The sequence below is a fragment of the Sus scrofa genome, chromosome 12 (assembly GCF_054392235.1).
Source record: "Sus scrofa isolate SSC_HxYL_T2T_F1_AM1 chromosome 12, Sscrofa_HxYL_maternal_Yorkshire_Landrace_v2.0, whole genome shotgun sequence".
In the NCBI taxonomy this organism is placed as follows: Eukaryota; Metazoa; Chordata; class Mammalia; order Artiodactyla; family Suidae; genus Sus; species Sus scrofa.
Window position 1 is genome coordinate 60,793,527 of NC_139394.1, and position 14,582 is coordinate 60,808,108.

The 14,582-nt window shown below is 54.7% G+C and overlaps 2 protein-coding genes across 26 annotated transcripts in view; one reads left to right on the plus strand and one right to left on the minus strand.

The window, feature by feature from the left end:
* The window catches only part of ADPRM (ADP-ribose/CDP-alcohol diphosphatase, manganese dependent), a 192,443-nt gene that overhangs the window by 88,078 nt on the left and 89,783 nt on the right, over window positions 1–14,582 (plus strand). For all 3 annotated transcript variants that reach the window (XR_014821876.1, XR_014821877.1, XM_021066275.2), the window contains exon 4: window positions 11,030–11,195. Coding sequence is in view for 1 of the 3 variants with exons in the window: in XM_021066275.2 (XP_020921934.2) it covers window positions 11,030–11,187 (158 nt within the window). In the remaining 2 variants the exon portion in view is untranslated. The remainder of the gene's footprint in view (window positions 1–11,029; window positions 11,196–14,582) is intronic.
* PIRT (phosphoinositide interacting regulator of transient receptor potential channels) lies at window positions 1,741–14,347 on the minus strand. 23 transcript variants are annotated; one of them, XM_084986222.1, is made up of 6 exons: window positions 14,261–14,347; window positions 14,042–14,127; window positions 11,460–11,719; window positions 7,596–7,788; window positions 7,020–7,216; window positions 1,741–4,954 (listed from the first exon to the last, which is right to left on the minus strand). In XM_084986222.1, exon 6 carries the CDS (start codon window positions 4,807–4,809, stop codon window positions 4,402–4,404), a length of 408 nt encoding a protein of 135 aa, XP_084842348.1. In that variant the 5' UTR covers window positions 4,810–4,954; window positions 7,020–7,216; window positions 7,596–7,788; window positions 11,460–11,719; window positions 14,042–14,127; window positions 14,261–14,347; the 3' UTR covers window positions 1,741–4,401. The 23 variants fall into 23 exon arrangements, with proteins under 23 accessions (XP_084842348.1, XP_084842331.1, XP_084842339.1 ...); XM_084986205.1 differs by lacking the exon at window positions 14,042–14,127 and adding an exon at window positions 7,927–8,032 and having other exon boundaries at window positions 10,791–12,022; window positions 14,207–14,347; XM_084986213.1 differs by lacking the exons at window positions 11,460–11,719; window positions 14,042–14,127 and adding an exon at window positions 10,791–10,851 and having other exon boundaries at window positions 6,046–7,216; window positions 14,207–14,347.

Genomic DNA, 14,582 nt, shown 5'->3' on the forward strand with positions numbered 1-14,582 from the left:
CTGTGGGTGGAGGACAAACACACTGCACTGATTTGGAATTCATTTGTGATAGTCTTTTCTTCTAAATACATGGGTTCGGGCTCTCATCGCATAGTGTTCAGGCTTCGAGGAAGAAAAGAATGCTTTCCCCAGGCTTGTCACTTGTGGACATTGGAATTCTATTTGGCTGCAAGTAACGGACCCCCACATGGTGACTAAAGTAAGATACGATTTCATATGGGTCTCCTGTAAGAGCCACCCGGCAGTCCAGTAGCTCCCTGGGTGTCATCAGTGTTGGCCAGCTCGTCTGACTTTCTGCTCTGCTGTCCTTGGCAGTGGCTTCCATTCTCAAGGTCAGTTCACTCCAGAGGCAGCTGGTTCCAAATGCTCCTGCTGGTCCCCAGAGGAGCCTGGCCTCTGGGATGAAGGCTCCCTCTGCCAAGGCCACCCACTCTGACAGACCACCCTGCGGCGAGGGACCCCATTCCTGCCTCTGACCCCCCTGCCCCCCTTGTGATCTTCCTGAGCATGGTGCCTGGTGTTTAGGATGCCAGCTTCTTCCTCGCCCCCACCTCCAGCGCCTGGCTGCATTTTCGGTTGGCATTCCGAGCCCCTGATTGCTTTGTGCCCCGCCTGTCTGCTGACCCCAGCTCTGTACAACACCCCTCGTGCCTTCTGCTGCCCCTCAGAGACTTGGGAGAAGGAACTGGGTGGGGGTCACTGGTGTGGCCCCTGTGAGCTCCGTCGTGGTTTGATGTCCCTGCTCTGTGTTCCCGTGTCTGGCGTATCTGTGAGAGGGAGAAGGTGGCAGTGGTACCTCCAATGGGGTTTGGGAAGGATAAGTGAGTTACTTGGGTGCCTGAATCAGCTCCCGGGCTTCCTCTGCTCTTCAGACACCACAGCAGGAGGTCCTTGCCAGCTGCCACTTATCCCCCCTCTTCCCGTTCCCTCCCCTGCCCTCCTCCTCCCCCCAAAGCCCCTAGGGCCCCAGTTGGTGTTACCCAGAAACTCGACCAAGTGCGTGCCCAGGCAATTCTCTTGCACTATTTAACATCAGACACATTTGGGGCTCTGAGTTTGATTTTTCTGGGGACCTCTGATCTCTAAGGGCTGGAGATAGTGACGAAGGGATGGGTGTGGCGGATAGGCGGGAAGGGGGCGTCGTGGCTCTGCCTCAGGGCAGGAGTCCAAGGAGGGTGGCTAGTCCAGACCCAGAACCATCCTCTCTTTCTCCTTTGGGGCCCGGGTGGGCTGGAGCAGGCGGCAAGTCAAGGACACGGTGAGTCTGGTGGGGAGCCAGGTAGGAGAGGGTCTGGACTAAAGACCCAGAGGCGTGGAGGAGCCCGGGCCAGGGGAGGGAAGAAGGGCCCCGAAGGGAGAAGGGGCCACCGAGGTCCTGGGGCTGCCGTCCCTTCTTGATCTTGCTCTCCTGGGTTCCTGGGGCTGCCTGCCTCGCCCCAGACCACGGGTTCTTTCGGAAATGTTTTTTCTCTGTATCTCTTTTCTGGCCTCGTACTGGGCTTGTGGGGAGGGAAGGAGTCAGGAGCTGGTGCTCTGTAGCATCTCCCAGTAGGGCCATCAGCTCCTGGAGGTGCCCAGGGAACCGCGCACGAGACCCACACTGTCCCCTCTCTCCCATAGGGCACTTTTGGGGAAGGGCGTGCGGGGATGCTCCAAGGCGAGGGGGTCCTTTTAGGGGAATAAATTAGCGTTGGCATCTGGAATTCCTGATGGAACAGAATGAAAACACAGCAGACACTGTTAAACAGAATACGGTTCAACATCCCGTTGCTTCGTTTAGCGCTCAGATTAAACAGAACAGCTCTGGGTGGGATAACGATCCAGTTAGCAGGACGCACGGGTGCCGGTCATGACCTCCCGTCCAGGGGCACGAGAGGAGTCGTGCTGGGGATGCTCTTCCCCACAAACACGCATCTGACCTGGGCTGGGCCTGCTCCTCAGGCTTCTGTGTGGTGATGGTCTTTGGCGGAAGCCCCTCACCATGACCCCAGCCTGTGCCTTGGTCCACATTCCCATGGGGCCCCCAGAGGGGGTGAATGATGCACTGGGGGATCTCTCCTCATCTTTCTGTCTGAAGAACTAGCATAGGGAGCAGGGGACGTGGGCAAGACTGCTGGGGACTCCCAAGGTGAGCCCAGCCCCTGGACGCCTGCTAGAGTCAAGTCAGCCCCAGACTGTGCTCCACCGAGACACACGTGGTACCAGTGGCTGCCTGGGCCCTCCTCCCACAGCTGTGCCCAGATGCCAAGCTTGTGGGCAGAGGAACTGGGATGCGGGAGTGTGGGTTCCCGGGGAGCCAGCTGGGAGCCCTCCCTGTCTGCTTCCCGGTAAGAAAGCATCCAGGGTGTGAGAGTGACATTGCAGGGCTGAAGCCGAATCTGCGTTCATGCCAAAGAAAAGAAAACAGTCTGTAAGCCTGGTCACTTGAGGCACTGGAACTACAGGTGCATGGCACAGGGCTTGCAACGGCCCCATAATTGGTTCTGACCGCCTGGGTGCAGGGGACAGGTGGGCTAGAGGACATGGCCATGCTGTCTGAATGAGAGACGCAATCATTCTGGGTGACGCTGAAAGGCCACAGGCTCCCCAGACAGACTCTGGGTCCTTAGGTGGGTGGGGCAGGGGGTGTCCCCATGTCACTGGTGCTTTCCTCCATGGAGTTTCCCATGATGCAGAGGGAACAAGATGCAGCTCTGACTCCAGGTGTGGAATCACCTTCAAGGATGGAGCTACCTGGAGGCCGGTTAGAGCGAGAGGTTGCCATAGTGGCGTCGTGGTGAGTGGGGCAGGGGCAGAAGGCGAGGAGCCGAGAGTCAGCTCACACCTTCGCCTCCTTATCAGATGCTCTCCACTGGGCAGCCTGGCCAGCTTTCTCACAGTAGCCTCCTGGTCTGTCACCCGAGAGCCTTTGGGGGCTGCAGGAAGCCCGAGGTTTGCAGAGCACTTCCCTCACGGGGGCTCTCTGCCTGGTGGGCTCTCTGAAACCCCCCTTCCAGTCTCTGCCACACACCCCTGGAGGCCCTGGAGGAGCCCGAGAAGCGGCACTAAGGCACTTGGGGAAGCAGAGCCAAGAGAGAGGACTCAGGTGACTGACGGCAGTTCCCTGACGTTATCCTGCTCCCTCCCGCCCCAGCGCTGCTCCGGTGGTTCCTGCCTGCCCACTCTTCTTCCCTCTGGCCAGCTCCCCTCTTTCCTTGGGTTCTGTTGGGTGGCACAGACTCCAGCACTCCCTTTGTTCTTGCCCAAGGCTGCGGCAGCTGCCCCTCCATGTCCCCCTCCCCAGGTGTTCCTGCCACCTGTGGGCCTGGCTGTGTCGCTCATTGTGGAAGGAAGGGGAGCGCAGGCACCATCTGGTGTTCATCCCTGTCCCCTGGGGCCTGGCCCAGAGCAGGGTCCTCACCGAATATTTGCCTGTTGGTGGGCGGAGGCGGGGAGAGCAGAAGTGGGATTTTCTCAAGTAACCCCCATCTCTGGAGACCTCAGACACTCAGGTGCAGACCTGGGTCTTGGTGTTGACTCTGCGAGGTGGTGAGGGAGGGAGAAGCTTCTCCGGCCCTCCGCAGCTGCTCTCCATCTGGCTCTTCTGGAATCATGGGGTAGAGGCAGGGGCCGGGGAAAGAGGGAGCCGCGGCAATGGGCACTTGTCCTCCTCTAAGTGTCAAGTTTAGAGGGGAGAGTATTCACGGGGAAGGAGTTAGGAGGTCAGGGGGGGACTGACACCCCCGCGCACCCCACTGTCTCTGGGTGAATGCTGCACAACTGAGAGTTAAGCACCTTCTCGAGCTGACTCCAGGGGAAATGTGCCTTCCAGGAAGTGTTTCTTCCCCCGGCCCCTTCACTGCTCACTCCTTGGAATGTTTGATACTGTGAATTGTCTGCTCTCTTGAAATGCAAGTCTTGCCCACAGGGAGCGCGAACCCCGTGGTCAGAGCTTCCTTCCCTCCATGAAGGACCTCTGTTGGTCAGTCTGGGTTCTAGAAGGAAGCAAATGCAGAATTGAGCTCAGGCACTCAGATACGTAAACAGGAGATTCTTCTTCTCGGGGCAGCGCCCAGCCCAGGGAATTTCCCATCATGCATAGCACTTGGCAGAGAGCATCGGATGAGGCCCACCCGACTGCAGAGGCCCAGGCAAGAGCCCTGAATGGCGATGGCGGCCAGGATCTGGGGAAGCATCGGTGCGAACAGAGAGACTAAATGAGATCGTCCAGCGGTGTCCCCCCGCGGCACAGAGGGAGCTCGCTCTTTCCCAGGGGGCCAGGAAGAGGGCTTGCCTGCATCAGTTTTATGGCAAACCCCACCCCCCAGGGAGCCGGGGACGTTGGACGTTGGACGTTGGCCATCACTTCTTCTCCTGATTGAGGTTAGAGGGCGGATGGGAGGCCAGAGGGGGAGGCCACCATTAGCGATTCAGAAAGAAGGACTTGAGGCTCTGGAAGAAAACTGACTTCTGTCTCTGCTTCTGTTTCTTTTTGATGATGGGCACCCACACCAGCCCGCACACCAGCATCATGAGTCCCAGAGACAGGAAGGCAGGCCCTGTCATCTTCAGGACCTCCAGGCTCTTGTTACCCAGTGTCAGGGTGTAGGCCAAGCAGGTGAGGACCACGCCGAAGAGGAGGATGGCGCCGCCCACAGACATGATGACGGCGGGCTTGCGGTAGATCTCCCAGCTACTCCTGGGGGCGGTGGTCCAGACAGACTCGCTTCTGGAGCTGATGCACAGCGAGCTGGCCGTCTGGCTGGGCAGCAGGTCCTTGGATTCTGGAGACTTCTCGTCAACCTCCACAGCCTTGGGGACATCCTCCATCGTCACGGCTCCTGGGGGCTGGACACCTGGTACCCGCACCAGCTAGAAGCGAGGGCCAGGCCAGGGGAGTCCTCACACCCCCTTCCCGTTCTCGACCTCCGTCTCCAGCGTGCCTCTCAGTGGAGGGTGGCTCAGGGGTCTTGTGCTGAAGCCAAAAGACAGTCATGTGAGATCCACATAAATAAGAAACCACTCAAGCTGGTATTTTTTTTTTTTTTTTTGGTGAGAGGCTTATATCACTCTAATTAACCTACTCAACTGCTTTTATTAAACCTGGGAGCACTGGTGCCCTTAAAAAAAAAAAAATAAAGCTACAGTTTATAAAATAGCGTCTTATTTTCAGACTCGACCACTATCTAGCTATGTGATCTTGAGCGGGTCACTTAATGCTCTGTGCGTCGGTTTTCTGCTCTATAAAATGGGGACAGGAATACTACTTGTAGGGTTTTCGAAAGGGTTAAAGGAGCTAAGACATGGAAAGCCGTGGGACGATGTCTGGTGTGGTGCCATTGCCTGCTGGAGTGGTGACTGGCGATCCCTTACACCTAAGTGCGTGTGTGCACACACACCGGACACCGCACTTAACACTTCCTTCATCAGACTGAAACCTCACGATAAGACACTATTTCACAGATGAGAAGGCCAGGCAGCCCATCACGAGGCAAGGGTTCTTGCTCTCGAAACATCTGGCTGCCACATGTGGAGAACCGGTTCGTGCACCCTGGGGTTTACACAGACGGTGATATCTCTGTGGTCACACTAGAGTGTGACCTTCTAGTAGCCATATGCCGCCTCCCCCCGCCTCACATGAATGGCATCGAGTCCAAGTTCCACCTTCCCCCTCTGAGGCCTGGAGAGGTGCCCGGCTGCCTGTTCTGATTTCCCATCCAGAGCCCGTCTGCGCACCCACCGGTCTCCAGAGCTCACCCATCCCCGGTCCCCACACCGGGGAGGTACCTGGTCCCCTGTGCGGAGCAATTTCAGAGCTGCTGAGAGGCACCGCCCACCTGCGAAATACTTCTTCGCCAGAGAGAGCCGTGGGGGCTGGTTCTTTCCGGGTGGCCCTAACACCTCTCGCTCCGCAGTCGGAAACCCGGGTTTGCGTGCCAGTGCTTATGTATTTACAACAAGGCGTTAGGAAAGGAATTTCTGATGCTGGACACTTTTTGTTCTTTGGGTGGGAGGGGAGGGGGGAGAGCCCAGCTGCCCTTCCTGGAGGGCATCTTCCGGATTCACCTTTGACTTGCCTGCAGGGGCTCTAGGACAGCGCTCTGCTCCCTGGGAGTCCGTGGGTCTTTAATCCAATGCAGGAGTAGATGAACGGCTTCCTCTCTGCCCCCGCTTCCCTTTCCCTTTCCGCCCCCGCCCCCCTCCTTTCCATCCGTCACTTTCCAGAGCCGCTTATGCAGTCTCACTTCTTCCTGGGGACCCGGTGGCTCCCCGGCAGTAAGGTCAGCGGTCGCTGCTCTTGGGATGGTGCTGGCCGCTCTGTCCTCCTGGATCCTGAATCCACAAGCTCTGGGGGACCCCTGCCTGCCTGCTGGGGTACCTTTCCGCAGGCAGCGCCCTCCCCGGCCCCTCTCTGCTCTTTGGTCCTTGGCTTCCCCTCAGCCCCTCCTCCCAGGACCCCAGGTTCTTCCTCTTCTTTTGTGTTTCCTGCTGAGCCACCTCAGGCCCTTTACTAACACCCCTCTCCGTGAGGGGGACGAGAGGGATTCCTTCCACAGCAACAAGCTGACTGAGAAAGTGGGCTACTGATTCCGGCCACAGCGGGTTCCCCCTCTCCACCCCGCCTGGGGTGAGAGTCAGGGGGAAGGGCTGCATTTTTGCAAAGCAGGGTATCAGCCCCTGGGTGAAAGGTCGTCGTCAGGGATAAAGGAGATGGTGGGTGAAGCGGGTGCTCCCGAGCCCAGCTCTGGAACCTGCCGCCTCCTCGCCATCAAGACTCGGCTGCACGTTGTAGGGCCCTTGAGTGAGTCCGCCGCCTTCGCGGCTTCCTGCAGTGTTCATGTCAAACTAGTTTCCTCCACCCCTGCCCCCTCCGCCCCTCGCAGCAGCTGAGGCCGGACCGCTGGACGCGAGGACCCACTCTGCAAAACAAGCGGTTGCAGACCCTCCCGCGTCTCCTGGGAGGAAATGGGATTGGGAATCCCGCACTTTCATAATGTGGGCGTCCCAGGAGTTCCTGTTTTGGCTCGGTGGTAACGAACCTGATTACTATCCATGAAGACGCCGGTTCGATCCCTGGCCCCGCTCAGTGGGTGAAGGATCCGGCACTGCCGTGAGCTGTGGTGTAGGTCACAGAAGTGGCTCGGATCCAGCGTTGCTGTCGCAGTGGTGTAGGCCGGCAGCTGCAGCTCTGACTCGCCCCCTAGCCTGGGAAGCTCCATATGCCGTGGGCGCAGCCCTAGAAAAATAAAGGAAGAAAGAATGTGGACATTCACATTCACGTATGCTCATCCCGAGGGAGGACATGTGGGTCTCTGCTTGTGAAGACTGGGGCTTTCGTAAGTCCAGCTCAGAGGTGTCCCCGCTTCCCTGTGGATCCCGAAACCCTGTCGGCGCCTCCGGGAACCAACTTGGACCACACCTTGATTTTTTTGCTGGTGAGAGAACAAACGTCCACTGTTTCAAGTGGCTACATCTGTGGCCGTTTGCTTTAGAAACCTAACAAAATGAATGCATGCGCCTTGTTTGAATGTCCCCAGCACCTCAGAGGTGGCCAAGGACTAAGCCCCAAGGAGGAGACAGCCGAAGGCCTGGGGCAAAGGACCTGCTGGACTCACCCGAGTTTGAATGTTGGCTCAGCCCCCAGAGCGGCAACTTGAGAGGGGAAATGGGGTCCTTCTCCCCCGGAGGCCACGCTCGGTGTGTGGGAGGCAGATGTCGTGGGTGGAGAGGTATTTATAGCTCAGCACTGGGGGCGGGGGACAGGCTGCAGACTGGCACCGTGAGGGGACACGGGTCTGGGACACAGCCCTGAGGAGGAAAGAATGAACCTCATGCCTGGACCTGCAGGCGCCCAAGCAGGACGCTGAGCAAGAGAAGCTGGACATTTACACAAACTCAAAACCACGTAAGACAGTCTGTGCCATTAAAGGTTAGGAGGGCACTTACCTTTGGTGGGGGTGGTGACTGGGGTGGGGCATGATGGAGACTTTGGGGTGCTGCCAGGCTCTGACTCCCTGGCTCCAGCCGGTTCTCTGGGTGTGTACTATTCAAGCTATAAACTATGATGTGATTACTTTTCTGCATGCAGGTTAAAGATTAATAACATGTTTACATACAGCTAATTTTAAAATATAATTAAATGCAATGGGTTCCTCCTCGAGATTCTGACTAGAAGAAACCAATTGTACAAGGAGATTTCAGGATTATTTCAGGGAAGTTTGGATTTGGATTGTAGATGACACTAAGGATTTAGAATGTGTATGGTGTTGGGGACACAGAAGAAAATGTCTTTATCCACACGGAGCTCCATCTTGAAAGAACACAGGGGGGTGGAATGTTGTGATGCCACGACTCACATGAAAACATCCAGCTCCAGATCAAATAGGACAAAATGCTGAAGGTTATTAAATCCAGGTGATGGATGTCTGGATTTATTACATTACTCTCGCTACTTTTATGTGTGCTTGCAACTGTTTTAGCAAATGAGGAATTCAGTATACAAGTGGACAATGGCCAGGCCATGCATAAAAATAACACTCTGACCCTCAACCTGCAGCAACCAGCCCAAGAACATGTGATCTGCAGTCACCAGCCCCGGAAACCGGCCCTTCCAGGAAGACAAACCACTATCCCTAGTGACCAGCCCGGCCAGCCAAACAATAACTGAAGACAACTGATTTTTGACAAAGACACCAAAACAATTCCACGGGGAAAGGAAAATCATTGCACAAATGGTTCTAGAAGACCTGAATATTCATACGGACAAAAACGAAACTTGGCCTCACCTCGTACCATCTACAAACAGTGATTTCAGGATGGATCATATAACCTGAGCATAAAAGTTAAAACCATAAAGCTCTTGGGAGAAGATAAAGGAGACTATCTTAGTGACCTGGACATTGGTAGAATTTCTTAGGACGGAGAAGGCAGTAACCAAGGAAGGAAAAAAAAAATCAATAAATTCGTTTCATCATCATTTAAAACTCCTGCTCATTAAAAGCTACCAGGAAGAAAATGAATAAGTAAGCTATGGACTGGGGAAAATTTTAGCAAAATACCTATTTGTCAAAAGATTCACATCTGAAATGTATAAAGAACTACTGCATGTAATTAATCACAACACAAACAGCCCCCTTTGAAAAACGGGCAAAAGATTTCGACAGACTCACTACAAAGCAAGACAAATAAATGAAGAAGAAACCCATGAAAAAGGGCTTGAGATGAAAATTCAATAGGAAAATGCAAATTAAAACCACAAGGAGGTAGATACAGCCACACACTCACTAGAACGGCGAAACTTGGAACCTTTCGCAACACCAGGTGTCAGGGGGAATGGGGACCAGCCAGAGCTCTCGGGCACTGCCGGTGGGATGTAAAATGGAACAGCCACTTTGCAAAAAGGCTCAGTAGTTTGTTACAAAGTTAAACATACACTTTCCCTTTGAGCCAGCAGTTCCACTCCTAGATATTTTTATTTGTCCGAGATAAATGAAAACCTATGTTCACCAAAGACTTATCTAAGAATATTCACAGAAGCTTTTTGTTCATTATAGCCCAAACCAGGAAATGACCCAAATGTCCGTGAACAGACAGAGCAAAGATAAACACATTTTGTATATTCACGCAGTAGAATACTATGAAACAATACAAAGGAACACACTTCTGATACACACACAGCATGGATGAGTCTCATAGACAGGGTGGGTGAAAGAAGTCAGATACAAATGAATACATAAGAGTGTATGTTTCCATTTATATGACATTCTAGAACCTTCTATGAGTTAATCTAAGGTGAAAAGTCTCAAAACAGTGGTTGCAGAGGTGGGGAGGAACTAACTGGGATTTTCTGGGGTGGATGGAACTATTCTAGCACTTGTTATCGGTGTGTGTTATTGGGGATCCCTTTGCAATATGGTACACTAAGATTCATGCATTGCCATGTGTGTGAGTCATAACCTGCAAAAAAGAACTGTAAAAATCTGAATAATAATTAAGATTATTAATTAATCTTACCCACCAGGTGGGTCAGACTGGGGAGCAGGTGAAATTATAGTTAAACCAAGAATAGCAGAATGTTGATAATGGCTGAAGCTGTGTGAGAGTACGTGAGGATTTAGGATAGGGGTATAGGCAGGAAACACACTACCCCAGAAAAGGAGGGGCCAGGGGCCAAGTGACCCCAGAATAGGTCAGGGATATTAAAGGGAAGTCTGTGAGGTGAGAGAGTCACCTGGCTCTTAGGGGAAGCACTGTGGGCTGATAGGAAGAGGAGATCTTGAAAGGAAGAGAAGGTGCTTCTTGGAGAAATCAGGGTTTTGGGACAGAAGTTGAAGGCGAAGATGAGAGATGGAGGTAGATAAGAGAATTGGAGGTGGATATGAGAGATGGAGGTAAGATGAGAGATGAAGGTGAGGAAGAGAGATGGAGATGAGATGGATATGGAGGTGGAGATGACAGACGGAGGTGAAGATGAGAGATGGAGATGAGAGATGGAGGTGAGGATGAGAGATGGAGATGGAGATGAGAGATGGAGGTGAAGGTAAGAGATGGAGATTGGAGATGGAGGTGAAGATGAGAGATGGAAATGGGGGTGGAGATGAGAGATGGAGATGAGAGATGGAGGTGGAGATTAGGGATGGAGGTGAAGGTAAGAGATGGAGATTGGAGATGGAGGTGAAGATGGGAGATGGAGATGAGAGGTAGAGAGGATAGGTGGAGGTGGAGATTAGGGATGGAGATGGAGGCGGAAGTGGAGAAGAGTGAGGGAGAGAGAGAGAGTGGAGAGAGAACAATAATTTCACTGTTTTCACCTTATCTTCAGGAAGACACCATCTCTTGCAGGAAAACAGATTTTCAGGGAGCCAGGAGGCCCTGCACAAAGCAAAGACTGCGTTTGGTTGGCCAAACAAGTGAATCCAGAAGGGACTGTCTCTTAGTCTTGTCAGAGCTGGTCTCCCTATTTGTCTGGTATTTGTGATTGGCCAAGTATTTGGAGACCCTGCCTGCAGGTATCTTTTCAACCTTTGGCCTTTGACCTTGTGTTTCCCAGGTTGCTGCGCAGTGCTCAGCTCCCAGCGCTCACCAATCCTGCAGCAAACACTCTCAGAGCAGCCCCTGAGGGCCACCCGCTGCCAGGTGGAGGTACAGACGCAACTAAGACACCAAGGAGCTCCAGGCATCCGCCTTTCCTGGCTCAGTGGCCCCTGACACATGAGGTAAAGCGGTGTCTCAGATAAGAGGGGGGGAACTTTCTGGCTTTTTCTCACGCACTCATGTTTGTCTCCCAGGGTGTGGTGGGGAGGGCTGTGAGGATCTTGCAAGCTGGCTGGCAGCAGTGAGTGTCCAGGATAATGAGGGCCAAATACTTTTCCTCCAGTAGATTCTCGAGTGTCTGAAATGCACCACTTAATGGGACGCAGTTGCAAGTGAAATAAGTGGGTCATTGCCCTGGAGGTGACCAGATGCGTGTCTGTCCTTACCAGGCTGGGAGCTCTTCGTTCCCTCCCCGGCTCCTGGCTGGGCCGGGCCTGGGGCCTCCTCCTCAGCTTCCTATGTGCTCCGGCAGGTGGCTGAGTGCCTTGCTCAGGACTGGGCAGTCGTTCCTTAAATGCTTCAGTGAACAGGGGAGCTGCGGCAGGAGGCTTCAGCATTGCACCGTCAGGTCGTCGTTGCAGTTCCTCCTCATCCGACCGTCAGCCATCCCCTTTGTTCTTAGGGAGGTCAGAGGGGGGCTGCCCAACTAGGGGGCACGAGGGGCAGCCATGAGGACCGGGTGGAGGCAGCCCTGAGGACTGCTTCCCCTTCCCAGTCTCTGATGGATGGACACCTTGCCAAGACTGGTTGCCTTCTGCTGGCTGGCCTTCCTGAATTCTCCACGGGACTCCAGGCAGCTTTTCCAAAGCAGAAGCAGCATCCAGTGTGTGGCGGGAAAGGGTTGGCATTTTTTGTGCAATAGCCAGAACTGCTGTTTCTCAGACTCATTGTGGGTTGGGAACCATGCTTTGGGCTTTGTCTGCATTGCCTCGTTTCATCCGACAAGTTGCTGAGAAAGGGACAGTAGTTACCCCATTTTGCAGGGGAGGAAACTGAGGATCAAAGAGATTAAGTGACTTGCCCAGAGTAACTCAGCAGCTGGATAGAAAAGGGGAATTTGGGGAGTTCCCTTGTGGCTCAGTGGGTTAAGGATCCTGCATTGTCACTGCTGCAGCTCGGGTTGCTGCTGTGGTTCGGGTTCCATCCCTGGCCTGGGAACTTCTATATGCTGCGGGTGCAGCCAAAGAGAAGAAAGGGAAAAGGGGGATTTTGAAGCCTGTCTGGCTCAGACCCTAGTTCGGGTCTATCCTGCCCTCTTTGGGATGATTTTGAGTTTTGGTTTTCTTTGCACACTGAGGGAACAGTGAGTGGGAGGACATTTGAAATGGGGACAGTGGCTGTGAACAGAAGGCCTGGCACCGCTGGGTGGAGCTGCTGAGGACGTGGGGGCTGAAGCTGAGGGCCCTGAGCTGCAACCAGCGGAGTAGCAAGAGGCCTGTGACAGAGTGGCCACAAAGCCACCACCACCAGCATCCAAGTGGAGCACACAATGCCCGCTGCCTGGCACCTCCTTCACCTGGAGTGTCTCTTTTAATAGCTCTACTAGATGGTACAAATGATCCTTCCCATTTTACAGATCAGGAAACTGAGCCTCAGAGCTGCCTGAGCCCCAGTCCTGGTCTTTATACTGCTCGGTGCTTGCTCAAGGATGGAGCCTGCCTTTTCCCGTTACTTAGCACCGTCCACGTTAATAGGTTGTCAGATTTAGCCAATAAAATGACTAAGTTACATTTGCATTTCCGATAAGCAACGACGCTCCTTTCTTGTAAGATTGTTCCAGATACTCCCTGGGATGTCGTTATACCAAAGACACATTTGTCGTTTATGAGAGATGCAAATGCAAAACTGGCATCTTTGTAATGTATCTGGCAACCCTGATGGTATAAGCGGCCCCACGGTGCTTGGGGCTGGAGTTAACTGCCCCTTCCCAAGCTTCGCCTCCTGATAGGAGCTGGACTATTCTGGGAATTGCCAGAACCGGAAGCAGGGGAGAGAGAGCACAGGGCTCACAGCCAGGAGGGCGGCCCAGAGGGAGGGTCTGGCGGGGTGGGGGGGGGGGTCAGGTGGCAAAATGCAAGTGAGGATAACAACGCGAAGGAGTATTCCTGAAAAAGACCCAAGCATGGGTTTGCGTTTGGAACTCCTGAGATGTGGAGGCCTCCGTGCTCTTTCCCCACTGGCATCCCTACGATGCCCCACCCAGCTGTCCCTGCTAGTCGATGGCCTCCCCCCAACACGACATTCACTTGGTGACCCCAGCCCTCTGATAAGGGGAGTGGCGCCTAGTGCCTGGCTGATAAAGCAGAGGCCAGAGCGTTGTTGAACGGCCGCCGCTGTCTCCAGGGCACGGCCGCTGTCTCCAGGGCACGGCTGCTGTCTCCAGGGCATGGCCGCTGTCTGTCACCTGCTCCCAGTGCTTTAGGAAGGGATGTTCTCCAAAAGTCAGACTCCACCTAGACAGGGCCGCTCACCTCCCCTTCACGCCATGCGGCGGTGCCCAGGCCCTTCCCAGCAACAGGGGGGCAGAGTAGCTCAGGTGACATCCCGGGTGTGTGGTCCCCACGGCACGCGTCTGCCCTGCATGTTTTGTCCATGTGTTTACGTGTCTGCCCTGTTTCCCCTTTATAACATGGAGCCTGCCCCAGCCCATGTGCTGAGACCTGTTTTCCTGGCACCTGCCCTGGGTACCTGCTACACCTGCTGCCCGGAGAGGTGGATCCGCAGACACTGAGCTCTCAGATGAGAGGCCCTGGAGGGCCGTCTAGGTCTGAGGTCCCGCCCAGCACTCTGGGATCCGAGGATGGCCTGCACTTGGCCAGCTGGCTTTTTGGTTCCTGCCTCTGTGGAGGGTGGTCCCTGCCCAGCCCTTTCTGCCCATAGCTGATGGGTGAAGGCTCGATGCTGTACAGCAGGGCTGAGGCGTGATTCTCAGTGGGCAAGCCCCCACAGGCCCCTACGGCTGGCTCACCCCCGGCCTTCTGAAGGCACAGACCCCTCCTCTTTGCAGACTGGGCAGGTTTGCCTCCCAACTCCAGTTCGCAGACTCGACACGCTCTAGAGCAAAGTGAAAAGCAGCTCATTCCTCCGGGGAAAGGGAGGGAAGGGCAGAGGGGACAGACCCCTCCTTACTCACTGTCCTCGACGTCCCCAGGGGTGATGGGGGACCTGGGGATGGTGCACCGCTCACCCTGGGAGGAAGCCGGCAATGAGTTTCTGCTCAAGTTCTTCATCCCAGCCAGAGGAAGGCTCCCTGGCCCCATCCAGGAGCCCGTGTGCAGCGGATCCCAGCCACTGAGCAGGCTCCGCGGGGATGAGCTCACCAGGATGTGGGCTAATGGGTTAACCCTTTGCGGGCTGCTGGCACAGGCACTTGTGAGAGGGCTTTATCTCAGCTCTGCTCAGCCCCTATTAGATGAATCTTATGAAAAATTAATGAGGCTTTCCCTGCAGCCCGTCTTCACGTTTTGGTGAGAGGTGCATTAGGCGGGTTCTCCTGCCCCAGGCTGGGA

Bases quoted from the DNA above. Each gene is read 5' to 3' on its own strand.
- PIRT (XM_084986212.1), bottom strand. From the start codon at position 4,809: ATGGAGGATGTCCCCAAGGCTGTGGAGGTTGACGAGAAGTCTCCAGAA.